Source organism: Echeneis naucrates, chromosome 19 (assembly GCF_900963305.1).
Source record: "Echeneis naucrates chromosome 19, fEcheNa1.1, whole genome shotgun sequence".
Lineage (NCBI taxonomy): Eukaryota > Metazoa > Chordata > Actinopteri > Carangiformes > Echeneidae > Echeneis > Echeneis naucrates.
In genome coordinates this window covers 9331063-9345966 of record NC_042529.1, presented here as the reverse complement: position 1 = coordinate 9345966, position 14904 = coordinate 9331063, and the positions used below count along the sequence as shown (strand labels likewise).

The window sequence follows — 14904 nt, the reverse complement described above, 5'->3', positions numbered from 1 at the left end:
AACCTGCCACCACTAGGTGTTCCCTGCTTTGTCTTTGAAAAGTGATTGAAATTCCTTAGAGCTACACCCACGCATCCACCTACTAGAACCAAGTCACGCGAAAAACCTGACAGGATGGAATAAACCATGAATGATGTGTTTTCAATGGAAACACGGCTGACAAATATATAAGCTGTCTAAATTGTCATATCTGTCACAAATCACAATTTTACTAACTAGATGCGAAAACAGAGCTGTGGAACACCTTCCACCATTTTCTAAGATGTTCAAATTTCAAATGTGGGGTTATCTATTTATTTTTAGCAGCATTATGTGATTTTGGTCTGCAGTTTTAAATGAATCACACAGTAGCTGTGTAGAGGTGGGGAATGAAGAAGTGATTAATCCTACATTTTTTAGAAAGGCAAGTTATCATGGTCAGGGCTTCAGATCAGACAGTAGCAATCATTTCATTAATTCATTTGTGCATGTATTTCATTTAATTATGTATACAGGCAAGCGTTGCAGGTAAGGCAGTGATTAAATAATTTGGTAACAAAAATATGAACATGGCACACACTACAAAGTGAAAGGCTGCATGTTACAAGATGTCTGAACTGATCTGAATCATGCTGGAAGGAAAAGAAAAGCTCTCACTCTGTATAGAAACTGATGACACCAACGTGAGTAAAGAGGTGGCTCACACTTGTGTTATGGCTTTACATTTTGGATTTACCACCACAATGCTGCAGCTTAATTCTGCTCTCCCTGAAGACTTCACTGACATTTTCCAAGGTCTTGCTTTCAAGCCCCGCCTTGATTAGTGAAGCAGGTTTTAAGAGGAATTAATCCCATCGCCTGAAATTTCTTCCTTTTTTATAAGCCAGTCGGTAAAATGGGAAAACGAGTCAGCAATAATATGCAGAAGCATAAACTGAAATCTTGTGATCCTGAAGCTGAAATGACGGCTATATCTAACAACAGGATACTGGCTGGTAACTCATCATTACAAGTGCAAAGCAAAGTCCTACAGAATCTGCTCTGTTCATTAGTTTCACTTCAAAGAATAATACTGTTTTGGTTGATTCACATAAATTATCTGAAGACTTAGAGTTCACTATCTGTCTTTGCCATGATGTACTGCTGTAAGCAAAGCTGCTTTTTTTTTTTTTTTGTGGAATACATAAATCTTTCAAAAATATGTCTTGAACTTTTACTCCCACCTAAAATCATGGCCCACCATTTCATAAAACTTTACATTGTAGGGTCTATAGAAGTCTCGCAATTGCTCAATCGCATCTCTGTCTATCTGCACATGAGTTCTGCCCTTGGACTTGCCCAGACAGCGAGGCGAGCCGCTGCTCTCTGGCTTCTTAAGGCAAGGGAAGCCCTTTGTGCGGTTGAAATAGAAGTGTTTGTCTGTGACAATGCGCTTTAATCCGAGGAAATCTTGCACCCGAGCCAGTTCCCCTGCTGGGTCAGTGATAAGACGCTCTCCGCTCACGAAGTGGATCTGAGCCAGAGGGAAGTAACGGAGCCAGTTCTCCAGGTGCAGAGCGTACAGGCCGATCCTAATGGCGTTCCAGGATGTGTCCACAATGCCCAGGCACTGGTTTCTGAAGGCCAGCTCCTGGAAGCTTGGCAGGTCGGGAGTTTTGGATAAAGTCTGAGTATAATCTGATATTGCACGAGTGACGGGGTCTCTCACCACCACAATGAGTTTGGTATTTTGGGACATTGCAGAGATCCGATGGGGCGTTTCTTTTGTCACGAAGTAGCTTGGTGTCTTCTCCATTGTGATTTGGCTTTCGAGGGTCCTTGGCATTAAACCTCTGAATGAAAGATGAAAACAAAGTAAAAGATTCAGTGACATCCAGATTCATGAAGACTAAGTGTCTTTTTTTCTTGCTGTTTTGAAAGTCTTGACACCAAAAAGGATAAAAGACCCAGATAGAGAGGACATGATGTCCTTGCATTCAATCAGTCAAAAGTAAAATGGTGTGGATTAATTGTCTATTTAGGGCAAGATGACACTTGTGATTTACAAATACGTAAAACTTCATTAGCTGAGAAGCTTCAGTTTGACTGTGAGCCCAGTTTCTCCATGTAAATGATAACAGGAGCAGAGACGCAAAGTCATAGTGCTCTGTTGTCACTGGAAACCTGTCTCACAGACAGCTCTCTTGTGCATCAGCCCTGCGTGGTTCAACAGCAATAAATCATACCGAATACAAACACAACACATAGCAGAATAACTTCTGGGTCTTCTAACTAGGCCACTTTGGTCTGTGAAGGAAATGGTGAGCACAGGTGTGCCTTCACACAGTAAAACTTTGATTGGGAACTACCAAAGACGAAGGACGGACTTTAAAAGGAGCCAGAAATTTATTTTCAGTATTGACTATTAATCAGTTATTTACTTTTCATCTGTTATTCACTTCATCATTTATCAATTTAAGATCAGAAGACTAGAAGGAAACAAACGCCCTCACCCAAACATTTTTTTGTTTTGTCCTGGATCTAAAAATATAAAATTCATTCAAGTAGAAGTTTTTATATATATATATACATATAGGAAACCTGAAAATGGAATAACCAGAATGGATTTGGACTCAAATATTGTGACTTGATTGTTGAAATAACAACAAAAAAAAGGCCAGAAACATTGTGATTCGTTTCGGTGACTGTTTAAATAAGCCATTAATCAACTGAGAGCTTCAACTATATCTGTAAAATAAGGCCCTTATGTATTTTGCTTTCAGAAAACTCTGATGAATGCATGAATCTGAATGTTTCATGTCTTCTGCTTTAAATATTAAATATTGCTCCATTTCAGTAGGTTGTTTTGAAACTACCATTAGGGGGCAACATTTCAGGAAGGATGCAGTCCATAATAAAAGATCAAATTATATAGTGACATGCAGTCCCAGTCCCAAAATGATTAAAACAGCCGAAAAACAAACACAGAAGTATAAAAGCAGACCACATCAAGAGGGATCTGGGGAATCAATATTACATAGAGAGGTGAAAGATTTTGTTGTGCCACAAACAGCCTTTGAAAAAAATGAGATGTTTGTTTATTTGTTTGTTTGTTTGTGTGTTTTCTACAGGAGTGCTGGCCCCTGGCTGGCCTCGCTCTGCACCGCGGTCTTCAGTGCTGCACAGAATTGTTTTGCCATTTTATTGCATTTCTTTTCATTTACTCTCACCAGTCCAGTCCCAATCTGATGCTTCCAAGCTCACTGAGTCAACCAAGGATCTTTATTACTTTTGGGGCTGTTGTTGTTGTTGTTTTTTTTTTTTTTTTTTTTATTATTCTTCTGTATAGATGGTGCGTGAAATGAAACATCAGCACACTTGGTCGCACGTTGAGATTGAGACCATATCTGGTCAAAACAATCATTTGGCCGAGAATAATTTTGAAGGAAGTGACTGAATTTTGAAAGCAACTCTGCCAGCTAGCATTTGACCTTTTAGCTTTCACAGCTGCCAGTCAAATTACAGTAATAAGAGAAGGTTCACACCTCTGAGACATCTCTGAGATAAAAGGGCTTCATCCTCCAACTGTCGTGAAAACTGCCAATTAGTGGAGATACCGTGGTCTATAATTATTTAATAGGAATACTGATACATATACTTCATGAGGACGTGACGGGGAATCATTAACCTGAAATGTGCTTAGAATCTCTGGTTGATTTTGTGCATAGTTGTATGTTTGTGTGCATATGTGCACACAACTTCATAAGAAAAACAAAGCACATGTCTGCTTTGAGTGTAAGAAAGGCGTTTAATAATGATGTGCCTGCTTCCTGTGTCGGACGGACAGGTAGATACTGATGACCTGACAAGCACAACCGTTACAAACAAAACAAAACAATATCTCTGAGGCCTGGCAGCTGCACTGCAGTTTACAGAGTTTGCCTCCAGTGCTGCGAGTTTCTGAGGAATCTGATGAATTGCTTCACAGTACGTGTAAAGTGTGTTCTGCTGGTGTGAACATAAAATCGGGCCTCGGAAGTTTCTTCCAATAAGAACATGAAATGAGTCAAGAAACTGGAAGACACTTGGAGCAAAGCCCTGAAGTCAGACAGGCACCAGGAGAGGGACAGTGATAGCTGCTGATAAACTGATTTCACATGATGTGTGATTTTAATTCCCAGAGGAACTTACTGAATCATCATTATTTTTAATATTTTAATATTACAGGCTTATTGCTGAGCTAAAGCCTGAGGCAGAAAAAAGCACATCTTTTTGGATAAAGGGCAGGCTGGTGTGTGCCGGTCTCACCTGTACCACTCCAGGCCTCGGTCATAGTTCCTGTCGAAGAAGTGGGTCTCGGTTCCAGCGGCTCTCACATCTGGATGGATCCGGATGAACTCCAGGACAGCTCTGGTTCCTCCCTTTTTCACGCCAACTATGATGGCGTTTGGCAACTTTTTATTCCCAAACTTTAACGCACCTACCGGGGAGCTGGGCGTGTCGTTCCTGACGGCGTGGAGGGTCGAAGGGGCTCTTTGGTGGCTTTGGAGCCGGGACGCCTCGGCTCCGCTCGGCCTGGAGTCCGGCGGCAGGACGCAGGAGGCGGACTTTTGGAGGCGCCTCTTGGCTCCGTCGGCCAGGACGCGTCTGCAGCTCGGCGTCTCATCACCTGACTTTTGCATGATGGTACCGGCGGGGAATAGCGCACAGTAGCACCAAAATGAGAAGAGAAGGGACAGCAAGCAGAAGGATGTTCTTGTGAGCCGGTGTGAGAAGGGGAGAAGTCGACTGAAGAGGAGCACGCATGCCATCTCTCCATGGATATGAACATGGTTTTCTGATGGATCCCTGCGATCCGTGCTCTCTGCTGAAGTGGCTGTAGACTGCTCACTGAAAAAAAAAAAAAAAAAACTTCACTCAGTTGATAGTCAGCACTTCCAACGCTTGATCACGCAGCACATTAACACAATCCAAATGTGTCCCGCGAGTGGAGGAGGCAACTCCGGCTGAGTTTGGCACCGACGTCCTCCGGTCCGACTGCCGGCCGGCTCCATGGTCATCCCGCCCCGCTGACACTCGGAGGGAGGCGCGCTCTCTGGCAACTTGCGCTGACTGTCAGCCTCAAAAAGGCAGAGCCTCAGAGAAACACTTCAACAGGGTGACGTCAGAGCATCTTTGGATTAAAAAAAAGTGTCCCGCTTCCTCCTCACAAACAGACTTCTGGACTTTAATCATCGACAAGCTTCCCAGCAAAGTAAATATTCACACACACACACTATATATATATATATATATAGGCAGTATTTCGTGGAAGTATTTAGAGGAAGCTGGTGTGGACCCACTGCTAATACCATTCATTGATTCTTCTTTTCTGAAATGACCTGAAGTGACATTTCTAATGAAATAAATATACTGTCAGCTAACTCTGTCATGAAGCAGGAAGCTTTTTGGCCACAAAGACAGGTAAACTCTCAGGTGATGAAGAGCAGTCTGGATTTTTAAATGCTGTTTTCACACACTAAATTGAAAACCACTGGATATTACTTGCATTGCCTGATATTGATTCTAACAACAAACTGGTGACAGCAATCTCCTTATTCCAGCTCCTAAAAGATGAAAGTACACATACTCGTTAGTCTGCATCATCTTTTTTGTAAATAAGCGAGTTGTTGCACTAAACTCTGACTGCAGTAATACAGCCAACCAACTGCTGTTTCCTCACCATCCTCTCTAATGACTGGACCGATGAACTGCTCATGACTGGCTGGTGACTTTAACAGGAACACGTCTTTACTGTTACATAACATATTTTCTTGAGTTTTGAAAGAAGAAGGAAAACTGAAGCAGAGATGCCAGTCATCTGCCTTTATTCGTGATTTTGAAGATACTTCTCTGTTTCCAGTCTTGGAAACTAGTCTGAGCAGTTTACACACTGAAGATGGACTCCTCAGACTCCGCCGCAGTGGCCCACTGAGCTCACCAGCCCTGAGAGGCTGTTTTCTCCTGCAGCCTCAAACAAGTAATTTTGTGCCTGGCATCTCCTTCCTCTTTGGGTTGGTTGGTGGGAGCACAGTGCACAGGGTGGGTCATCCCTCTTGGTTTCCTGATGACTGATACGGATGCAGACAAGCCCAAGGTGGAAACAGAAGAGGATAAAAACTCCCAGAACTGCAGATATACGTATGGGGAGGAGTTGAGGTGTCACAGTGTTGATCCCACGGGTGTCTGTGCCCAATCTCAGAGGCCTCTGATTAAAGAATGATTTATAGGGGCTGGTCGGAGAGGCCTGCTCAGCAATCCGTCTAGTGAATGAGATTTTTCCTCAGAAAGAGGGCGGGTAAATCAAACCTTGGGGCGAGGAGCCTGCAAAGCTCTGCAACAGGGCTCTGTGATTAAATGTTATAATAGCCTGTGCTGAGTGTGCGGCTTGTTTTTGCTGTGCTGCTCTCTGGGATCCTGATAGCTAAAATCAGTTTACCCATAGTTTAATTTACAGAGCACACATCTTGCTTTTGTTCATTACAGTGGTAGGAGACAGTTACCTTTTAAGACAGAAACTATGACTGAGGAGTAACGTGGAACGATTTCAGACCATTTTCCTTCACATTTCCATTTTATACGGAAGATTAGGTGAGAGAATGTAAAACAAAAGAAGTGCTACAAGAACAGATTGCGATCATGATGACTTTTAGGGGGAAACAAACAGAACATACACAGAATAAATGACATGATTATAAATTCAAACACGCACAGATTCACAAACATATAAGCCATATCTTGCCAGCTGACCACTCCATCAGCAGTATTTCAGCAGTGCTATCAGAGGGAACTGAAACCTGAGGTTGGGGTGTGTCAGCCCGTCTCAACTCTGATCTGACATCGGGCACAGATACAGATAATCCAGACAACTTCACATGACAAATGGAGGCGGGAACGCTCCCACAGATTCACCTCACATCCCGGATAGAAAACATTGGACTGTTTCATCTGGGGACAAACATGTGTTGCAGCGTTCTGTCAGCGTGTCCGTTGACACAGTGTTAGAATATAAAGCAGCCTCTGGGCCTCAGATAAGTCAGACCAGCAGTCTGGATACTAACAGTATGAACTGGCACGATCAAGCTGGAAACTGTGGATCTGTATGTTTAGTATAAGCTGCCCAGACAGTGAAAATAAGACGGACTAACTCCAACATACCGTTAAATCCTGAGCAGATGTCAATTGGACATCTGAGCCATTGTAGTGAAATCTGGATGTAGAATGAGACCTGAAATTCCCCTTTTTTTGCCGACCGCAAGACACAAATGAGAGTCTTTAATCTCTTTTCATCTCTGAATAGTGTCTGCTCTGAAAGTACTGTCCCCTGATGTTATTCTTCAGCTCCTCAGATGAAGGGGGACTGCCTGGAGACAGGGTCCTTTTGAGTCCAGTAGGGGCCCAACACTGTCGTAGTACTGACCTCTTCTGGACATATTCTGGTAACGCATCCGTGCGTCATTTCTCCAGTGCACTTTGACCTCCCAGTGTGTAAGGGAAAGTGAAAGTATTCACGGAAACATTGTTTTTAAACTTTGAGGAGTTGGTGAGAAACGGATCAACTCGTCTGTAAATCTTTTGAAAGTAAGTTGTCTGTAAATGAACTGAAATTGAAGCAAACGCCTTCGATGCTGTACATATTTGGAGATGTGTGTTGCCTCCAAACAATACGACTGATTCTTACCACACGTTTCAAAACTCGTTTTCAAAAACTTTCATAGGCCTCATTAATCATTTTTTGCCTACAAATATTTAAATTTGCCTCAAGTTGGTTGGCATTAGATAAAGCGACAGACCACACAGGCGCTCAAACAAGGAAGTAAATCTGGCTGTGCGTTTTGTTTCTAAGACATCGTTCGTAGTAAACGAAGTGCACAGTCCAGAATCTTGCATATTGAATGTATCAGTGCTGTGTTGGAGATCTTTCACCCCCAGCAACATGTAACACTGTCTTAATCAGCAAACTTTTCTAATCGAAACACACACTACACGTTGACAGCGATTAGTGAATCAGAAATTGTCACAAGTGGAGCGTGAGACATTCGTGGCAAATGGCAGATCGTGTCTCCAGATATTCTCAAAAAGTTCCCACACTGACATGTTGTTTTTTTGCCTGCTTTTCTTTTTAATCTTACAGTTTCAGTTGTTAAATGTTGCTCAGTATCTCAAACTGAAAGCTGCATAAGAAAAGAAAAACAAAACAAAACAAAACACCCCCCTTTCCTAGGAAAAATGGTCTTCATTTATTCAAGAGCAACTGGAAGGACTTTGGACTCTCATAAGGAATTTCTGAGGAAACTGATCATTAAAGGTGCAAAGACAGTGGACTCTCCTGAGGAAAGCAGCGTAGCTATCCTCTTCTGTCCCATAACCAGCCGTTTTGAGACTGACATCAGCGCAGCCCTGTCTGACACCGCAGGTAAAACATGCAGGGAGTCAAATTTAGGTGGAAATGTTCCGTCTTTTAGCTGCGGTTAACGGCCTGTCTTGACCTGTCTGTTTCCAAGATTTGCAAAGGCATAAAGTGATTGTGGTGGCGATGCATCACACGTTTGACCCAGACTACACCTTACCAAACAGCAGAGTGGCGATGGCTCCAATCGCCCTCCTGGTGGACTGCCTGTTTTACGAAGGAGAGGGACTTTTACGGTGTGATCGCAATAAAAAAGCATACCAGGCGGTCCGGAAAGAGGTAATCACACGTTACACATTGTTTTCGTGCTTTTATGGTGATGCATTATTTTAGTGTGTAGTAAAAAATGAAAAGTGTAAATGGGGGTTTAATATTTTCCTGATCCTCTCAACCTAACTTTATTTATCACCCATCTGCTCTGATTTTATGGATAGAAATGTACTATTGAACTTGACTGCTGTTCTCTCTTTTTTTTTTTGTTTTTTTGCAGCTTGGTCTTAAAAACAAATCATTGAAGTTTCCCAAGAAGAGGAAAAAGTGAAGAGGAAAGAAAAGGAAGAGGTTTTCACATAGGATTTGTGTGACCTCCCTCATGCTTAGTCATTATTCTTATTTGGTTTCATTTTCATGGTGATTGATGTGTGGTGCTCAGTGATTTCAAATGAATCTATAGGCTTTTTAAACGTGGGCTCCTTTCTTGGCAAGCGGTTCCAACCAAAACAGTCATGTGGTCATCCTGTAGCTTTGCACACGAGGAAACTAAGAGAACAGAGGTGGTGCTGCAGAGTCGGAGGCCCTGCAGTTCCGTCGATCCCATTATCCTCTGTCTGCTAGTGTGGCAATAGTCAGAAAAGGTTGTTATTAACAGATGATCTCAGGGGTCAGCAGCTCTGTGGGCCTGGACATCACACACCGGCCATGGAAATCTCCTTCTATGCATGTGTATGACAATAAAGTTTGATTGAGCTAAAGGCTAACACAGCTTGCTAACATGATTACATGTTTCGTAATGTAATTGTGTAGCATGTTAGTATGCAATTATTGGATAATTAGAGCTAAGATCACAACAAGGCCTGATGGTAATGCCATCATCTTTGCAGTTAATCACTAATACACCAATGTATGATTGGAACTGTTGACCTGGTAACGGGGCTAATTAGATGTTGGGGGAGTGGACATAAATGTATATATCAAATTCAACGGCAGAAACACGTGTGGCATTTCAATCAAAAGCACAAATGTCAACCTCATGCTAGTGTAAGATGACCAGTCTCAGGCCAACTAACATCAGACAGCTTCATCTGCTGTTTACAATGAGTTTCTGAGTTAAGATATTCAGTTCACCAAAGAGGTGAACCGACTGAGCCACAGCACCATCCCTGCCTGACTATTACCATGACTGCATTTCTTCTTTACATAATCCTGACGTTCTGTTATTGTGTATCCAGAATTCCAAATAGTGACCTCATTATGGAAATATGTAGAGATGCTACATCAAGCCACACATGCCCTTAATGGACGACGGCCTGCCAGCATTTTGTCTTGGCTCTTAAACAGTTTGTACAGAGTGGTATGTCTGCCTTTGGTTTTTACAGCAGTGACTTTGCTGCTATAACTTTCCTCTTGCTGCCCCGTTTGATTGAAGTTGCTTTAATGACGAAGCTGTGAGTTTGTATAAGAAAGCTTTACTGAAGTGTGCATGTTCTGCTGAAGCAATGCTGGACCCGGATTCACCTGTGATTTGTTGGAAATCGTGTGGACTTGCATGATGATTTCAATCTTTGCGTTGTTGACCATGAGGATTCATGTGAGCCTGGATTAACAATAATCTCAGACAAGTAAAAAACGTTTGCGCTCTTTTGTGTACTCACCCACATTTTCCAAGGTCTGAACTCTCCACCACAATCATTCTGGCCACTTTGTTCAGTCATTTTACATATTTAGCAATGTTGTGTCATACCTGAGGAGGTAAGGGTGCGATCAGTGTACCTCTTGGCTTTTATGATCCACTTTAGCTGGAATATACTTTATGTAACATCAAACCTCTGACTGTAATCCCAACAGAGCAGTTCTTCCCGTAGCAGCCCTGAAAGGCGTTTTTTTGATATTGACACATTTTTGTCTTCTGGCTGTAGAGGTAAATTCAAGTCATCAATCTTTGGTTGTTTTTGGTGGTTCCTTCTTCATGTATCTGTGAAACAAAGCAATTTGTAGTCAGCACCGTTCCTACCTCACAGAAAATAGTTTTTATTTTTCTCCTTACATAAGAACACTTTTGGAGTGCTCTGAAGATGTGATATGATAGATGCACACCTAATGAAAGACACTCAACTTAAACTTAAAACAGTTCCGTGTGTAATATTGCTTCAGGTTCAAGATTTTCAAAACCTTTTCAACATCAAGTCTCTAGTATCTTTAGGAAATAGTTTAGAAAGCACACACTTCCTTGCTGAGAGCTTGATGGCAGGATTGACTACACTCCCATACCTGTATGCTATATTGGAAGCTATCACCAACATCCTGCTCACCTTAGAAAAAAAAAAACTAAAGCAAGAAACAATAACCTGAATCTGTCCAAGAATTAGTTAGATTGTGTAATTTAACAAATAGTATTCAGAATCTATGATTTTCTACTTACTCCCGTTGGCAACTTCAAAGGTTTGCCGGAAAGAAGAATTCAGGTTTTGGTGATATGATTTCTCTTTCCCCTACATCAAAGTCAGCTGTTGTGTGATATTAAGAAATGCTGAATATTACTGTCATTTAAAATGAAGATGTGCTGTTTTTAACACATCATAAGATCAAAAGTGAAGCTGAGAATATATCTTTGACTGCACTTCACACCTTTGCTCACAAGATGGCAGTTGAACAAGGCATTTTCTCTCATAAGAAGACTGTCTGGCTGGGCTGCATGAGCGGAAGACTCTCGATACCAACTAACTTGACATTGGAGTCTAGCTTGGAAAGTACAAATTGGTAGAAAATAGAATAGAATAGCTTCACAATAATATACAAAGTAAAGCAAATTCTATTATACTCTCCTATATGTTAATAGACATATTTTAAGCTATAAGAAAGTTGCTTTTAAATTTCTTAATGGAGAAAAAAACATTTTGGTTTGAAAAGACTTTTGATCTTACAATTTCACATCTCTGTTTATAATTCTGATTTGTAAAATAATACATGGATGGCCAAAACTATCAAAGCTCTTTAAATCAAAACCAATGCTAGTATGACTCTTATCACGGAAAATGACTTTTGTTTCTCTCTTTGAATAACAATCTTGAATGCACCCGGACAGAAACACTAGACTGCATCCTATTCGCATCAGTGCACATACTGCAGGCCCACATCTGCATATGAACATGGACACACGCCAGCACACAAACAGACACACACGTACATGCCCTTGCAGTCGTACACACAAACACACTGTGTACAAACCAAAAGTGAGTTCTCATAGACAGGAAATGATGTCAGTTCTTGTCTCCAAGGAGATGGAGGCAGTTGCTAAGATACTGTGACACTAGGATTTTTCTCTCTATTTTCTCTCCCTCTCTGACTCTCCAACATGCGCACGTACATACACACACAGCAGTGTCACCATGAATAACTTGAAACTCTCTCTTGTATCTCTCTTATTCTCCTGCACAGATGGCATTGAGCACCAATCCAACTTTTTCAGTTACATTCCTAAAAATAACCACCAAAAATATCACTTTGTTCACAATCCCAATTGGACACATGGGGCCATTGAACAGATCTCTGATGTGCTTCACCAAAACCTAACATCAGCATTATGCCCGTTAAAATTATTCACATGCCTAACGTTTGCTTTGAATTGTGTGAAATTACACAATTGCAGAATAGCAATGCCTGTAGTTACAATCCCACAACCACAGAAGTGATGGATGTGTATCAGCACCCCTCCAAAGCTTCTTCAGAGTCTGAGCTGCACCTCTCTACTGCTATCAGCATGCCACATATGTCTTGGCACTAGCATGTTGCTGCCAAATCCTCATCACCCTCCCCTTCTCCCCCCCTGTGGCTCCTAACACAACATTAAGAGTTTATGTGGTTTGGGTTGTATTGGAAATGCCATGCATTCCTCCTCTGGATACCGGGATTAGCTCCCTTCACTGGATTTCCACTTCAAGAGCCTTCCTGTCCTGATGACACTGTTGTGGAGACATTCAAAGATGAGGCGCAACTGGGAACGGATACAAGAATCTTGTTGAAGACAGGCATACTGTTGCAACACAAGTCAACAGCAACTTAACTCTCTCCTGTTGCTCCATCTACTAACAAATACAACATATTTCACTCTGACAGTCTGAGCCCTGGACATGTACAAATATGGCTACAACACATTTCACAACATCCCCGACATTTACCTTCCATGGAACTAGACAAGTTCAGCGTCCCTTTCCTGGCAGGCTCTGGCCTTATTTATTAATAACACAGTGGTTGTTTGTGTGAACCCTCATAACCCTAAATACATTGCCTTATCTTGCTTCCACAACACAAGCAATTCAGCGATGAGTGTTTGCTCATTTATTGTGCACAAGTGCATGTCCCTCTCTCACTCTCTCTCCCTCCACTCCCCCACATGCACACACTCACATACTCAAGGGTGCCTGCACACTCACTCACAAACATGCACACACACATATATACACACAAGGGTACCGCACATGCATAAGGGGAATATCAGATTCAATGTGCAATGACAGTGAGGACGTAGAGTGGGGAAAGGGGGGAAGGAAGAAGAACAGAGGCACAGGGTGTGTTTGGCATGGGTGGCGGGCAGTCATTTTAAATGGCGCGAGGGTTGGAAGGCAAAAAGATGTACAGGGAGAGCAGATGAGAGGGGCTGCAAAACACTGAAAGGCAGCCAGGGTCGAGCAAGAGACTGGATGTGGGCTAAGATTTCAGCATGACTGAGAAGGAATGAGGGAAGAGTGAGAAAGAGGGAAAGGAGGAATATCCTCTGCACCACTGTGTGACTGGAAATTTAATAGAGGGAGAGAGTGAGAAAGAGAGGGAAGGGGAGAGAGGTAAATGGGTGGGAGAGAGCGAGAGAGGCAGAGAAGGGGGAGGGGAGAGGAAGAGAGAGGCAAAAGGCACAGAGACCTCATTGCTGTGCGGCTTTCAGCAAAAGCTAGTGGTTGTGAACAACACTCACTACGGCATTCAGTGCGAGGGAGGGGAGCAGCACAGGAGAGGGTGAGGAAGGGGAGGGAAGGGGAGGAGAGAGATGGAGAGGAGGAGAGCGAGTATATATCTTGGGGGTCTTTCTGAAGCATTACTGGCCTTCTCTGTCCTTTGACCTTTTGAGCTGAGGCAGAGCAAAGAGTCCTGAGATTTATTTTTACCCACAAACTAGTCTCGGTAGTAGATCCTGAGCTACAAGCGCTGGTTCTTTACCTCTGCACGAACTTTACACTTAAATAACTGTTGCCCACTTTCTGAAGAGGATAATAACGATCCAGAGGAGCCAAAGCACTTGACACATGTACGGACACAAATAATAAAGATCGCTACGAGCAGAGAGAGAATATGGCATCTCTTCACTGATTAAAGCTTTCTTTATTAGCTAATAACTTGCTGATGTTCTAATTAAAAAAAATGCAGCAGCTTCTACTAAACTCTGCAAAGTGCTCACAAAATACTTCATATGCACACTTGCAGGATTCAAAAGTATTCAGAGGATTGGCTTTTACTGTGTGCCGGCCCCACAGATCGCTCGCTGTCTGTATACTGATGGCAGGTTATAGTGGTGGCTTCCTTATGTACAGCTTTAATTTCACCGCTGAGGATTACTTTGGGAAGAAATAAATAAATACTTATATGCAAAGTCTGCAGAAAACAGACCTCATTAGCTTGCCAGATTTAATCTTAGCTGGTCATTATCAAAATGCATGTGCTAGCACTGAGCATTCATTGTGAACATGGACATTAGTAGGCCCACAAAATCCTTTAAGACTCAGTGGACCCAAACTGTTTCTCACTGCAGATGTTTGGTGGCGTCTGGTGGAACAGGTGCCCACGATAAACACAGATAAAACCTCAAATCGCACTTCATCACTAACACACCGACTCATTCAATTCTGCTGGATGCAAAGTGCTGCTGAGTCATATTAAAAAAATACATCACTCTACTATCACATTTACAGAATTTATGTGATAAAGAAACTGCAGATAAAAAACCCAAAACAAAACCAGAAGAAGACATATATATATACAAAGTAAAATCCCCAAAAGAGTTTAATCCATTAAAAAAGAAATACATTTGCGCTTTTAAGGTACATCCATGAGTTGTGGGGTTCAATTCTTCCTCTAATGCTGCCTTAGTGGGATTCAGACCGAAACATACGAAATGTGCGTAAAGAGTCGCTGATGTTGGACGCAAAAAGATCTGCCCAGCGGGCGCCGTCGCGTTTTGCTGCCTGCGTTCCTCTCCAGTGATGATAAGGCGCATGGATGCACTCGTCCCA

The 14904-nt window shown here is 42.3% G+C and overlaps 1 protein-coding gene across 1 annotated transcript; it reads right to left on the bottom strand.

Annotated features, from left to right (window-relative positions):
- Positions 1 to 1192: 1192 nt before the first annotated feature.
- LOC115059842 (heparan sulfate glucosamine 3-O-sulfotransferase 2-like) lies at positions 1193 to 4769 on the bottom strand. Its single transcript, XM_029527560.1, has 2 exons — positions 4267 to 4769; positions 1193 to 1811 (listed from the first exon to the last, which is right to left on the bottom strand). Exons 1-2 carry the CDS (start codon positions 4767 to 4769, stop codon positions 1193 to 1195), a joined length of 1122 nt encoding a protein of 373 aa, XP_029383420.1.
- Between the last annotated feature and the right edge of the window lie 10135 nt (positions 4770 to 14904).